The 16,492-nt window shown below is 41.0% G+C and overlaps 1 protein-coding gene across 1 annotated transcript in view; it reads left to right on the forward strand.

Annotated features, from left to right (window-relative positions):
• Window positions 1-8,582: 8,582 nt before the first annotated feature.
• Window positions 8,583-16,492, forward strand: part of wdr41 (WD repeat domain 41) — a 34,117-nt gene continuing 26,207 nt past the window's right edge. Inside the window, exons 1-2 of the mRNA XM_061907895.1 lie at window positions 8,583-8,757; window positions 8,890-8,973. Coding sequence (XP_061763879.1) covers window positions 8,926-8,973 — 48 coding nt within the window. The 5' untranslated portion in view covers window positions 8,583-8,757; window positions 8,890-8,925. The remainder of the gene's footprint in view (window positions 8,758-8,889; window positions 8,974-16,492) is intronic.

Genomic DNA, 16,492 nt, shown 5'->3' on the forward strand with positions numbered 1-16,492 from the left:
GTGTGCTGTATTCAGGCAAGATGGTGGGCAAAATAGTCAAAGAGGGTAAACAGTGGGGTAGATTCAGGCAAGATGGTGGGCAAAATAGATAAAGAAAATAAACAGTGCGGTGTAATTAGGCAAGATGGTGGGAAAAATAGATAAGTAAGCAGTGGGGTAGATTCAGGCAAGATGGTGGGCAAAATAGATAAAGAAAATAAACAGTGCGGTGTACTTAGGCAAGATGGTGGGAAAAATAGATAAGTAAACAGTGGGGTAGATTCAGGCAAGATGGTGGGCAAAATAGATTAAAAAAAATAAACAGTGCAGTGTAATAAGGCAAGATGGTGGGAAAAATAGATAAGTAAACAGTGGGGTAGATTCAGGCAAGATGGTGGGCAAAATAGTCAAAGAGGGTAAACAGTGGGGTAGATTCAGGCAAGATGGTGGGCAAAATAGATAAAGAAAATAAACAGTGCGGTGTAATTAGGCAAGATGGTGGGAAAAATAGATAAGTAAACAGTGGGGTAGATTCAGGCAAGATGGTGGGCAAAATAGATAAAGAAAATAAACTGTGCGGTGTAATTAGGCAAGATGGTGGGAAAAATAGATAAGTGAACTGTGGGGTAGATTCAGGCAAGATGGTGGGTAAAATAGTCAAAGAGGGTAAACAGTGGGGTAGATTCAGGCAAGATGGTGGGCAAAATAGATAAAGAAAATAAACAGTGCGGTGTAATTAGGCAAGATGGTGGGAAAAATAGATAAGTAAGCAGTGGGGTAGATTCAGGCAAGATGGTGGGCAAAATAGATAAAGAAAATAAACAGTGCGGTGTACTTAGGCAAGATGGTGGGAAAAATAGATAAGTAAACAGTGGGGTAGAGTCAGGCAAGATGGTGGGCAAAATAGATAAAAAAAATAAACAGTGCGGTGTAATAAGGCAAGATGGTGGGAAAAATAGATAAGTAAACAGTGGGGTAGATTCAGGCAAGATGGTGGGCAAAATAGTCAAAGAGGGTAAACAGTGGGGTAGATTCAGGCAAGATGGTGGGCAAAATAGATAAAGAAAAATAAACAGTGCGGTGTAATTAGGCAAGATGGTGGGAAAAATAGATAAGTAAACAGTGGGGTAGATTCAGGCAAGATGGTGGGCAAAATAGATAAAGAAAATAAACTGTGCGGTGTAATTAGGCAAGATGGTGGGAAAAATAGATAAGTGAACTGTGGGGTAGATTCAGGCAAGATGGTGGGTAAAATAGTCAAAGAGGGTAAACAGTGGGGTGGATTCAGGCAAGATGGTGGGCAAAATAGATAAAGAAAATAAACAGTGCGGTGTAATTAGGCAAGATGGTGGGAAAAATAGATAAATAAATAGTGGGGTAGATTCAGGCAAAATGGTGGGCAAAATAGATAAAGAAAATAAACTGTGCGGTGTAATTAGGCAAGATGGTGGGAAAAATAGATAAGTAAGCAGTGCGGTAGATTCAGGCAAGATGGTGGGCAAAATAGATAAAGAAAATAAACAGTGCGGTGTAATTAGGCAAGATGGTGGGAAAAATAGATAAGTAAACAGTGGGGTAGATTCAGGCAAGATGGTGGGCAAAATAGATAAAGAAAATAAACTGTGCGGTGTAATTAGGCAAGATGGTGGGAAAAATAGATAAGTGAACTGTGGGGTAGATTCAGGCAAGATGGTGGGTAAAATAGTCAAAGAGGGTAAACAGTGGGGTAGATTCAGGCAAGATGGTGGGCAAAATAGATAAAGAAAATAAACAGTGCGGTGTAATTAGGCAAGATGGTGGGAAAATTAGATAAGTAAGCAGTGGGGTAGATTCAGGCAAGATGGTGGGCAAAATAGATAAAGAAAATAAACAGTGCGGTGTACTTAGGCAAGATGGTGGGAAAAATAGATAAGTAAACAGTGGGGTAGATTCAGGCAAGATGGTGGGCAAAATAGATAAAAAAAATAAACAGTGCGGTGTAATAAGGCAAGATGGTGGGAAAAATAGATAAGTAAACAGTGGGGTAGATGCAGGCAAGATGGTGGGCAAAATAGTCAAAGAGGGTAAACAGTGGGGTAGATTCAGGCAAGATGGTGGGCAAAATAGATAAAGAAAATAAACAGTGCGGTGTAATTAGGCAAGATGGTGGGAAAAATAGATAAGTAAACAGTGGGGTAGATTCAGGCAAGATGGTGGGCAAAATAGATAAAGAAAATAAACTGTGCGGTGTAATTAGGCAAGATGGTGGGAAAAATAGATAAGTGAACTGTGGGGTAGATTCAGGCAAGATGGTGGGTAAAATAGTCAAAGAGGGTAAACAGTGGGGTGGATTCAGGCAAGATGGTGGGCAAAATAGATAAAGAAAATAAACTGTGCGGTGTAATTAGGCAAGATGGTGGGAAAAATAGATAAATAAATAGTGGGGTAGATTCAGGCAAGATGGTGGGCAAAATAGATAAAGAAAATAAACAGTGCGGTGTAATAAGGCAAGATGGTGGGAAAATAGATAAGTAAACAGTGGGGTAGATTCAGGCAAGATGGTGGGCAAAATAGTCAAAGAGGGTAAACAGTGGGGTAGATTCAGGCAAGATGGTGGGCAAAATAGATAAAGAAAATAAACAGTGCGGTGTAATTAGGCAAGATGGTGGGAAAAATAGATAAGTAAACAGTGGGGTAGATTCAGGTAAGATGGTGGGCAAAATAGATAAAGAAAATAAACTGTGCGGTGTAATTAGGCAAGATGGTGGGAAAAATAGATAAGTGAACTGTGGGGTAGATTCAGGCAAGATGGTGGGTAAAATAGTCAAAGAGGGTAAACAGTGGGGTAGATTCAGGCAAGATGGTGGGCAAAATAGATAAAGAAAATAAACAGTGCGGTGTAATTAGGCAAGATGGTGGGAAAAATAGATAAGTAAATAGTGGGGTAGATTCAGGCAAGATGGTGGGCAAAATAGATTAAGAAAATAAACTGTGCGGTGTAATTAGGCAAGATGGTGGGAAAAATAGATAAGTAAACTGTGGGGTAGATTCAGGCAAGATGGTGGGTAAAATAGTCAAAGAGGGTAAACAGTGGGGTAGATTCAGGCAAGATGGTGGGCAAAATAGATAAAGAAAATAAACAGTGCGGTGTAATTAGGCAAGATGGTGGGAAAAACAGATAAGTAAACAGTGGGGTAGATTCAGGCAAGATGGTGGGCAAAATACATAAAGAAAATAAACAGTGCGGTGTAATTAGGCAAGATGGCGGGAAAAATAGATAAGTAAACAGTGGGGTAGATTCAGGCAAGATGGTGGGCAAAATAGATAAAGAAAATAAACAGTGCGGTGTAATTAGGCAAGATGGTGGGAACAATAGATAAGTAAACAGTGGGGTAGATTCAGGCAAGATGGTGGGCAAAATAGATAAAGAAAATAAACAGTGCGGTGTACTTAGGCAAGATGGTGGGAAAAATAGATAAGTAAACAGTGGGGTATATTCAGGCAAGATGGTGGGCAAAATATCCATCCATCCATTTTCTACCGCTTGTCCCTTTTGGGGTGGCGGGTGGTGCTGGAGCCAATCTCAGCTACAATCGGGCGGAAGGCGGGGTACGCCCTGGACAAGACGCCACCTCATCGCAGGGTGGGCAAAATAGATAAAAACAATAAACAGTGCGGTGTTATTAGGCAAGATGGTGGGAAAAATAGATAGGTAAACAGTGGGTATATTCATGCAAGATGGTGGGCAAAATAGTCAAAGAGGGTTAACAGTGGGGTAGATCCAGGCAAGATGGTGGGCAAAATGGGTTAAAGGGGGTAACAGTGGGGTAAAATCAGGCAAGATGGTGGGCAAAATAGGGAAAATGGGTAAACAGTGGGGTAGATTCAGGCAAGATGGTGGGCAAAATAGTCAATGCGGGTAAACAGTGGGGTAGAGTCAGGCAAGATGGTGGGCAAATTAGATAAATAAAATAAACAGTGCGGTGCAATTAGGCAAGATGGTGGGAAAAATAGATAAGTAAACAGTGGGTATATTCAGGAAAGATGGTGGGCAAAATAGATAAAGAAAATAAACAGTGTGGTGTAATTAGGCAAGATGGTGGGAAAAATAGGTAAGTAAACAGTGGGGTAGATTCAGGCAAGATGGTGGGCAAAATAGTCAAAGAGGGTAAACAGTGGGGTAGATTCAGGCAAGATGGTGGGCAAAATAGATAAAGAAAATAAACAGTGCGGTGTACTTAGGCAAGATGGTGGGAAAAATAGATAAGTAAACAGTGGGGTATATTCAGGCAAGATGGTGGGCAAAATATCCATCCATCCATTTCCTACCGCTTGTCCCTTTTGGGGTGGCGGGTGGTGCTGGAGCCAATCTCAGCTACAATCGGGCGGAAGGCGGGGTACGCCCTGGACAAGTCGCCACCTCATCGCAGGGTGGGCAAAATAGATAAAGAAAATAAACAGTGCGGTGTTATTAGGCAAGATGGTGGGAAAAATAGATAGGTAAACAGTAGGGGTATATTCATGCAAGATGGTGGGCAAAATAGACAAGGGAAGTAAACAGTGGGGTAGATTCAGGCACGATGGTGGGCAGAATAGTCAAAGAGGGTTAACAGTGGGGTAGATCCAGGCAAGATGGTGGGCAAAATAGGTGAAAGGGGGTAACAGTGGGGTAGAATCAGGCAAGATGGTGGGCAAAATAGGGAAAATGGGTAAACAGTGGGGTAGATTCAGGCAAGATGGTGGGCAAAATAGTCAATGCGGGTAAACAGTGGGGTAGATTCAGGCAAGATGGTGGGCAAATTAGATAAAGAAAACAAACAGTGCAGTGTAATAAGGCAAGATGGTGGGAAAAATAGATAAGTAAACAGTGGGTATATTCAGGAAAGATGGTGGGAAAAATAGACAAGGGAAGTAAACAGTGGGGTAGATTCAGGCAAGATGGTGGGCAAAATAGTCAAAGAGGGTAAACAGTGGGGTAGATTCAGGCAAGATGATGGGCAAAATAGTCAGGGGGGACAAACAGTGGGGTAGATTCAGGCAATATAGTGGGAAAATAAATACGCAAATAGTGTGGTGTATTCAGGCAAGATGGTGGGCAAAATAGACAAAGGAAATAAACAGTGCAGTGTAATTAGGCAAGATGGTGGGAAAAATAGATAAGTAAACAGTGGGGTATATTTAGGCGATATGGTGGGCAAAATAGACAAGGGAAGTAAACAGTGGGGTAGATTCAGGCAAGATGTGGGCAAAATAGTGAAAGAGGGTAAACAGTGGGGTAGATTCAGACAAGATGGTGGGCAATATAGATAAAGAAAATAAACAGTGCGGTGTAATTAGGCAAGATGGTGGGAAAAATAGATAACTAAACAGTGGGGTATATCCAGGCAAGGAGGTGGGCAAAATATACAAGGGAAGTAAACAGTGAGGTAGATTCAGGCTAGATGGTGGGCAAAATAGTCAAAGAGGGTAAACAGTGGGGTAGATTCAGGCAAGATGATGGGCAAAATAGTCAAGGGGGATAAACAGTGGGGTAGATTCAGGCAATATAGTGGGAAAATAAATACGTAAACAGTGTGGTGTATTCAGGCAAGATGGTGGGCAAAATAGACAAAGGAAATAAACAGTGTGGTGTATTCAGGCAAGATGGTGGGCAAAATAGTCAAACAGGGTAAACAGTGGGGTAGATTCAGGCAAAATGGTGGGTGAAATAGTCAAAGGGGGTAAACAGTGGGGTAGGTTCTGGGGTAGGTTCAGGCAATGTACTGAGAAAATAGATAAGTAAACAGTGTGGTGTATTCAGGCAAGATGGTGGGCAAAATAAAAAAAGGAAATAAACAGTGGGGTAGATTTAGGCAAGATAATGGGCAAAATAGTCAAAGGTGGTAAACAGTGGGTTAGATTCAGGCAATATAGTGGGAAAATAGATAAGTATACAGTGGGTATATTCAGGCAAGATGGTGGGCAAAATAGACAAGGGAAATAAACAGTGGGGTAGATTCCGGCATAAAAGTGGGAAAATACACAATTAAACAAGGAAGTAGATTCAGGCATGATGGTGGGAGCAAAAGGCAAAGGTGTGCACAGTGGGGTGGATTCAGGCAGAATAGTGGGACAAATAGATAAGTAAACATAGAGGTAGATTCAGGCAAGATGGTGGGCAAAATAGATAAAGGAAATTAACAGTGGGGTAGAACTAGGCAATATAGTGGACAAAATGGGCAAAGTAAATAAATAGTGGGGTAATTTCAGGCAATATGGTGGGAACAATAGGAAAATGAGGTAAGCAGTAGATTCAGGCAAATGGTGGGCAAAATAGAGGAAGGAAGGTGTAGATTCAGGCATGATGGTGGGAAAATAGGCAAGAGAAGAAAACGGTTGTGTAAATTCAGGCAAGATGGTGGGCAAAATGAATAAACTGTGGGGCAAAATCAGGCAAAACTGTGTGCAAAATAGCCAACGTAAGTAAACAGGGTGGATTCAGGCAAAGTGGTGGGTGAACAGGCCATAGGTGAAACTCCAGGTGGGTGAGACTTCCAAGCAGCAGACAAGACGGTGGGTTAAAAACATTATGCAAATTGAGCACAGACAGGAAAGTTGGCAGGCGAGATGGTGGGCGAAACGTGGCAGGAGCAGGCAGGTGAGACAAAGGCCGGGCAAGTGAGATGGTGGCTCCACAGGCAGCTGGCAGGTGAGCAGACATGCAGGGCGACACATCGGGTGAGATTATTATTTTTTTTCTCCACACTTTCTCTATGACATTCTCCACAGGTAGCGCCTCTAAGCCGAGCCCTCCTCCTCATCCTCCTCCTCCTGTGCGCCGCTGCCCTTGAGCTTTTCTATTAGCGCATGGAAAGCACCTCGCGGGCCCTGACAAGCACGGCGGATCGACACTAAATCAGGAATCAGTGGCAGGCGCACATCTGAGCCAGCATGAAGGTCACGGGCCCTCCGCCGCGTGTCATCTCAATCGGGGCGAGCGCCAGTCGACACGGACATGGCTGATGTGTGACTGCGTGCGCGCAGGCGGCCAGGGGGCGTCACACACTCCACTGCTGGCCCCCCCCGTGTGTGTGTGTGTGTGTGTGTGAGGGCCACCAAAAAATATGTGTTTCTCAACTGTGGTCCACATCGTTAATCAGTCGTAATACAATTTTTCACCACAGGTGGCAGTAATGACAATATCCGACAAAAGAGGTCTGGAGATAAAGTCCGAGAATTTTCTTCAGCGCAAAAAATATGACTAAAGTGGTTTCATTAGCACACGAGTTGAGTTTATACCAAAAAGTTCTATTTTGGTTTCATCTGACCACATGACATTCTCCCAATCCTCTGCTGCATCATCCATGTATCCATTTTGGTATAAACTCAACTTGTCGTGTTTGGAGGAAGAAGAATACTGAGTTGCATCCCAAGAACACCATACCCACTGTGAAGCATGGGGGTGGAAACATCATGCTTTGAGGCTGTTTTTCTGCTAAGGGGACAGGACCATTGATCCGTGTTAAGGAAAGAATGAATGGGGCCATGTATCGTGAGATTTTGAGCCAAAACCTCCTTCCATCACTGAGAGCTTTGAATGGTTGACCAAATACTTATTTTCCACCATAATTTACAAATATATCCTTTAAAATTCCCACAATGTGAATTACTGGATTTATTTTTTTCACATTCTGTCTCTCACAGTTGAAGTGTACCTATGATGAAAATTACAGACCTCTGTCATCATTTTAAGTGGGAGAACTTGCCACAATTGCTGGCTGACTAAATACTTTTTTGCCCCACTGTATATATATATATATATATATATATATATATGTACGTGTGTGTGGGTGTATATATATATATATATATACACACACACGTATATGTATGTATATATATATATATATATATACGTATATGTATATACTGTATATATATATACATACATATATGTATATATACACATATGTGTATATATGTATGTATAAAATATATATGTATATATATATATATATATATATATATATACATATATGTGTATGTATGTATATGTACATCCATTCATCCATCCATTTTCTGCTGCTTATTCCCTTTGGGGTCGCGGGGTGCGCTGGTGCCTATCTCATATGTATGTATATATATATATTTTATTATTATTTTATTAATTTATTTATTTATTTTTATTAATAAGGCAAAACATCCCCATCATGTGGATGCTTGTCACAAGTCACACCACTATGGGGTTTAGGATAGGATTTATTAGTTAATCACCTCTTTGTTAAAATGAGTTAAAAAGAAGAGAGGAACTGAACTGACCCCAAAAATATTTTAGTTTCATTTTTATTGTACTTAGAGGGACAAGCGGTAGGGAATGGATGGAAATGTGTTCATATCACCGCCATTGTAACATTGACCTACACTACCATCTAGTGGACATTAGCGAAATGACACCCTAAAAGTGTTTGTGGTAGAGCGCTATTTAAACTATATAAAATATCCCTCCATCTCACCATTGAACATGTTTACGCTGATAGAAGAGCTATTAGTGGATAATATATGGTCAAAAGTGACACTGGGTGTTTAAAACTAATTTAAAATAAAAGCTCGCTAATATCGTAGTAATGTAATTGTCCTACAAAGGCTCCCGTAGTGGCGTCATATGAACGCTGATTTTGTCGCAGCTGCGTTTCACTTCTCTTTTTTTTAATATATATTTAAAGCATGTCGCTCACTTTGCGTGCTTCTAACCAATAATTAATATCGTCAAAGCCACAAGTTCGACGGTCAATGACAGCATAAATCACACTCCGATGACCGGTAAGCTATATTGCTCATAAGCTAGCATGAGCTAGTTTGGCTAACGTTCAGTTAAAAAAAACACATTTTTAATGTCATAATTGGCCATTTATCTTCAAATATGGTGACATTGTCTTCTCTCTGCACGTTCAGCCAGCTGCCAATATCTGTTTCAAAGAGACAGGCGGCATGCTTCGGTGGATTTTTGGTGGTCGCGAAGCTCAAAGCTCCGTGGAGGTGAGATGTAACGCGAACGCAACATGCACCTGCTCGTGGCAATGCTTATTCGAACTTTCAGAACGTCACAACACTAATGTTTGAATAAACCTCCCCAGATAACGTACTGTACCTGAACGTCACACCACACCAACAACGCTGTTTTATTTGTTTCGTGATACCGCACTGTACCTGAACGTCACATTTTATTTCATTTATTCCTGATACTGTACTGTACCTGAACGTCACACCACGTCAACAACACTGTTGTTTTATTTAATTTATTCCTGATACTGTTCTGTACCTGAACGCCACACCACAGCAACAGCACTATTATTTTAAATACATGTTTCTGATTATGTACTGTACCTGAACGTCACACTGAGGCAACAACACTAATGTTTAAGGCCCATCCATCCATCCATCCATCCATTTACTACCGCTTATTCCCTTTGGGGTCGCGGGGGGCGCTGCTGCCTATCTCAGCTACAATTGGACGGAAGGCGGCGTACACCCTGGACAAGTCGAACGGCCAACACAGATAGACAGACAACATTCATACTCACATTCACACTAAGGCCGTTTATTTCTAATAATGTGCTGTACCTGAACATCACACCACGACAACATCACCAATGTTTTTCATACATATTTCTGAATATGCGCTGTACCTGAACGTCACACCGCAGTACAATCACGATTGTTTTAATTAATTTCTTCCAGATACCGTACTGCACCTGAGCGCCACACAACATCAACAACACTGTTGTTTTATTTGATTTATTGCTGGTACTGTACTGTACCTGAACGTCACTCCACAGCAGCAACACACGTACTGCACTTGAACTCCACACCACAGCGACAGCACTATTATTTTAAATACATGTTTCTGATTATGCACTGTCCATGAACGTCACACTGAGGCAACAACACCAATGTTTAAGGCTCATTCATCCATTTTCTACCGCTTATTCCCTTTGTGGTTGCGGGGGGCACTGGTGCCTGTCTCAGCTACATTTGGGCGGAAGGCGGTGTACACCCTGGACAAGTCGCCACCTCATCGCAGGGCCAACACAGATAGACAGACAACATTCATACTCACATTCACACTAAGGCCGTTTATTTCTAATAACGTGTTGTACCTGAACATCACACCACGACAACATCACCAATGTTTTTCATACATATTTCTGAATATGCGATGTACCTGAACGTCACACCACAGTAAAAACACAATTGTTTTAATTAATTTCTTCCAGATACCGTACTCTACCTGAACGCCACACCAAATCAACAACACTTTCGTTTTATTTAATTTATTCCTGATACTGTACTGTACCTGAACGTCACACCACAGCAGGAACACGCATACTGCACTTGAACGCCACACCACAGCAACAGCACTATTATTTTAAATACATGTTTCTGATTATGTACTGTCCATGAACGTCACACTGAAGCAACAACACCAATATCTAAGGCCGTTTATTTCTAATAACGTGCTGTACCTGAACATCACACCACGACAACATCACTAATGTTTTTCATACGTATTTATGAATATGCGCTGTACCTGCTGTACCTGAACGTCACACCACAGTATAAACACCATCCATCCATCAATTTTCTACCGCTTATTTCCTTTGTGGTTGCGCGGGGCGCTGGTGCCTTTCTCAGCTACAACTGGGCGGAAGGCGGGGTACACCCTGGACAAGTCGCCACCTCATCGCAGCAGTATAAAGACAATTGTTTTAATTAATTTCTTCCAGATACCGGACTGTACCTGAATGCCACACCACAGCAACGACACTATTGTTTTAAATACATGTTGCTGATTATGCACATGAACGTCACACCAAGGCAACAACCCTATTTTAGGTAATTTATTTCCGATAACGCGTTTTACCTGAACGTCACACCACAGTAAAAACACGATTGTTTTAATTAATTTATTCCAGATACCGTACTGTACCTGAACGCCACATCACAGCAACAAGACTATTGTTTTAAATACATGTTGCTGATTATGTACATGAACGTCACACCAAGGCAAAAACCCTATTTTAGGTAATTTATTCCCGATAACGTGCTGTACCTGAACGTCACACCACGACAACAGCACCAATGTTTTTCATGCATATTTCTGAATATGTGCTGTACCTGAAGGTCACGCCCCGGCAACAACACCAATGTTGTACTAAATCTATTCCAGAAAATGTACTGTACTTGAACGTCACATCACAGTAGCAACATTTAATTTCTTCCCAAAACCGTACTGTACCTGAATGTCACACCACAGTAGCAACACTGTTTTGATTAATTTCTTCCCGATACCGTGCTGTACCTGAACGCCACACCACAGCAACAAGACTATTGTTTTAAATACATGTTGCTGATTATGTACATGAACGTCACACCAAGGCAACAACCCTGTTTAAGGTAATTTATTCCCGATAACGTGCTGCACCTGAACATCACACCACGACAACAGCACCAATGTTTTTCATGCATATTTCTGACTATGTGCTGTACCTGAAGGTCACACCACGGCAACAACACCAATGTTGTACTAAATCTATTTCAGAAAATGTAATGTACCTGAACGTCACACCACAGTAGCAACATTGTCTTAATTAATTTCTTCCCAAAACCGTACTGTACCTGAACGTCACACCACAGCAACAACACAAATGTTTTAGATATTTTTTTCCCAATTATGTACTGTACATGAACGTCTCACAAAGGTAACGACACTAATGTTTTAGGTAATTTATTCCCAATAACGTACTGCACCTGAATGTCACACTACAGCAACAACACTATTATTTTACAATCTGTACATGAACGTCACACCAAGGTAACAACAGTAATGTTGTAGATCATTTTTTCCCAATACCATACTGCACCTGAACGCCACACCACAGCAACAGCACTATTATTTTGAATAAATGTTTCTGATTATGTACTGTACATGAACGTCACACCAAGGCAACAACACTAATGTTTTAGGCCCTTTATTCCCGATAACGTGCTGTACCTGAACATCACACCACGGCAACAGCACCAATGTTTTTCATAGGTATTTCTGAATATGTGCTGTACCTGAACGTCACACCACAGTAACGACACCAATGTTCAATTGAATCTATTCCAGAAAACCTACTCTACCTGAACGTCACACCACAGTAGCAACATTGTTGTTTTAATTAATTTCTTCCCAATACCGTACTGTACCTGAACGTCACACCACATCAACAAGGCTAATATTTTCTGATTCAAACCACGTCAACACCGTTTTAGTAAACCTCTCCAGATAACGTACTGTACCTGAACGTCACACCACAGTAAAAACTCGATTGTTTTAATTAATATATTCCAGATACCGTGCTGTACCTGAACGCCACACCACAGCAACACGACTATTGTTTTAAATACATGTTGCTGATTATGTACTTGAACGTCACACCAAGGCAACAACCCTGTTTTAGGTAATTTATTCCCGATAACGTGCTGTACCTGAAGGTCACACCACGGCAACACCAATGTTGTACTAAATCTATTTCAGAAAATGTGCTGTACCTGAACGTCACACCCCAGTAGCAACACTATTGTTTTGATTAATGTCTTCCCGATACTGTACTGTACCTGAACGTCACACCATAGCAACAACACAAATGTTTTAGATATTTTTTCCCAATTATGTACTGTACATAAACGTCACACCAAGGTAACAACACTAATGTTTTAGATAACTTATTCCCAATAACGTACTGCACCTGAATGTCACACCACAGCAACAACGTTATTATTTTACAATCTGTACATGAACGTCACACCAAGGTAACAGCAGTAATGTTGTTGATAATTTATTCCCGATATATACTGCACCTGAACGCCACACCACAGCAACAACACTATTATTTTGAATAAATGTTTCTGATCATGCACTAAGTAAATCTCTCCAGATAACGTACTGTATCTGAACGTCACATCATAGCAGCAACACTGTTTTAGGTAATTTATTCCCGATAACATACTGCACCTGAACGCCACGCCACACAACACTATTATTTTGAATAAATGTTTTAGAGTATGTACTGTACATGAACGTCACACCAAGCCAACACCACTAATGTTTTAGGCTATTTATTTCCGATAACGTACTGTACTTGAACATCACACCACGGCAACAACACTGTTGTTTTATTTAATTTATTCCTAATACTGTACTGTACCTGAACGTCACACCACAGCAGGAACAGTGGACTGCACTTGAACGCCACACCACAGCAACAGCACTATTATTTTAAATACATGTTTCTGATTATGTACTGTACCTGAACATCACACTGAGGCAACAACACCAATGTTTAAGGCCCATCCATCCATTTTCTACCGCTTATTCCCTTTGGGGTGGCGGGGGGCGCTGCTGCCTATCTCAGCTACAATTGTGCGGAAGGCGGCGTACACCCTGGACAAGTCGCATGGCCAACACAGATGGACAGACAACATTCATACTCACATTCACACTAAGGCCGTTTATTTCTAATAACGTGTTGTACCTGAACATCACACCACGACAACATCACCAATGTTTTTCATACATATTTCTGAATATGCGCTGCACCTGAACGCCACACCACATCAACAACACTGTTGTTTTATTTAATTTATTCCTGATACTGTACTGTACCTGAACGTCACACCACAGCAGGAACACGTGTACTGCACTTGAACGCCACACCACAGCAACAGCACTATTATTTTAAATACATGTTTCTGATTATGTACTGTACCTGAATGTCACACTGAGGCAACAGCACTATTATTTTAAATACATGTTTCTGATTATGTACTGTACCTGAATGTCACACCACGATAACATCACCAATGTTTTTCATCCGTATTTCTGAATATGTGCTGTACCTGAACGTCACGCCACAGTAACAACACTATTGTTTTAATTAATTTCTTCCAGATACCGTACTGTACCTGAACGCCACACCACAGCAACAACACTATTGTTTTAAAAACATGTTTCTGATTATGTACATGAACGTCACACAAAGGCAACAACCCTAATGTTTTAGGTCATTTATTCCCGATAACGTGCTGTACCTGAACATCGCACCACGGCAACAGCACCAATGTTTTTCATACACATTTCTGAATATGTGCTGTACCTGAACGTCACACCACGGCAACAACACTAATGTTCAAGTGAATCTATTACAGAAAACCTACTCAACCTGAACGTCACACCACAGTGCCAACACTATTGTTTTAACTAATTTCTTCCCAATACCGTACCGTACCTGAACGTCACGGCAGCAACACCAATGTTGTACTAAATCCTTTCCAGAAAATGTACTGAACCTGAACAACACACCACAGCAATAACACAAATGTTTTAGGTAATTTTTTCCCCGAGGATCGTACTGTACCCGAACGTCACACAGTGGCAAAAACACCAATGTTTTGGTTATATATTTCTATAAGGTACTGTACCTGAACGTCACACCCCAGCAACAACACTATTGTTTTAGTCCTTTTATTCCAGAGACCGTACTGTACCTGAAAGCCACACTACAGCAACAACTTTGTTTTTGGTATTTTTTTTCCAGAGAATGTACTGTAGTGAACGGCTCACAACCGCAACGACACTAATGTGTTAGATAATTTTTTCCCCGAGATCGTATTGTACCCGAACGTCACACAAAGGCAAAAACACCAATGTTTTGGTTAAATATTTCTATAATTTACTGTATCTGAATATTATTGTTTTAGTCAATTTATTCTCGAGAACGTACTGTACCTGAACGCCACACCACAGCAATAACACTAATGTTTAAGATAATTTTTTCCCCAAGAACGTATTGTACCCGAACGTCACACAAAGGCCAAACCACCAATGTTTTGGTTAAATATTTCTATAATTTACTTTATCTGAACATTATTGTTTTAGTCAATTTATTCTCGAGAACGTACTGCACCTGAACGCCACACCACAGCAACAACACTAACGTTTTAGGTAATTTTTTCCCCAAGAACATATTGTGCCCGAACGTCACACAGCGGCAAAAAACAACAATGTTTTAGTTTAATATTTCTATAACGTACTGTACCTGAACATCACACCACAGCAACAACACTATTGTTTTAGTCCATTTATTCCAGAGAACGTACTGTACATGAACGCCACAACACAGCAAGAGCACTAATATTTTATGTCATTTTTTCCCAGGAATTTATTCTACCTGAACGCCACACCACAACAACAACACTAATGTTTAGGGTATTTTTTTTCACAAGAACGTACTTTCCCTCAACGCCACACCACTGCAACAACACTAATGTTTTTGGTTCATTTTTTTCCCAGGAACGTATTGTACCTGAACGCCACACCACCGAAACAACAGTAATGTTTTAGGCCTTTTTCCCCCCCGGAACATATTGTACCTGAACACCACAGCACCGCAACAACACTAACGTTTTAGGTCATTTTTTCCCCAAGAACATATTGTGCCCGAACGTCACACAGCGGCAAAAAACAACAATGTTTTAGTTTAATATTTCTATAACGTACTGTACCTGAACATCACACCCCAGCAACAACACTATTGTTTTAGTCCATTTATTCCAGAGAACGTACTGTACATGAACGCCACAACACAGCAAGAGCATTAATATTTTATGTCATTTTTTCCCTGGAATTTATTCTACCTGAACGCCACACCACAACAACAACACTAATGTTTAGGGTATTTTTTTTCACAAGAACGTACTTTCCCTCAACGCCACACCACTGCAACAACACTAATGTTTTTGGTTCATTTTTTTCCCAGGAACGTATTGTACCTGAACGCCACACCACCGAAACAACAGTAATGTTTTAGGCCTTTTTCCCCCCCGGAACATATTGTACCTGAACACCACAGCACCGCAACAACACTAATGTTTTAGGTCATTTTTTCCCAAGAACGTACTGTACTTGAACGCCACACTACAACAACGCATATTTTTTAAGTCACTTTTCCCCCGGAACATATTGTACCTGAACACCACAGCACCGCAACAACACTAATGTTTTAGGTCATTTTTTCCCAAGAACGTACTGTATTTGAACGCCACACCACAACAACACAAATTTTTTAAGTCACTTTTCCCCCGGAACATATTGTACCTGAACACCACAGCACCGCAACAACACTAATGTTTTAGGTATTTTTTTCCCAACAACATACTGTACCTGAATGCCACACTACCACAACAACGCTAATTTTTTAGGTCATTTTTTTTTCCAGGACCATATTGTACCTGAACGCCACACCACCGCAACAACACTAATGTTTTAGGTTAATTTTTTCCCCAGGAACATATTGTACCTGAACGCCACACCACCGCAACAACACTGTTCTAGGTCATTTTTTCCCAAGAACATACTGTACTTGAAAGCCACAGCACCGCAACAACACTAATGTTTTGGGTAATTTTTCCCAAGACCATACTGTACCTGAATGCCACACCACCACAACAACAC

This window comes from Nerophis ophidion, linkage group LG08 (assembly GCF_033978795.1).
Source record: "Nerophis ophidion isolate RoL-2023_Sa linkage group LG08, RoL_Noph_v1.0, whole genome shotgun sequence".
NCBI lineage: Eukaryota > Metazoa > Chordata > Actinopteri > Syngnathiformes > Syngnathidae > Nerophis > Nerophis ophidion.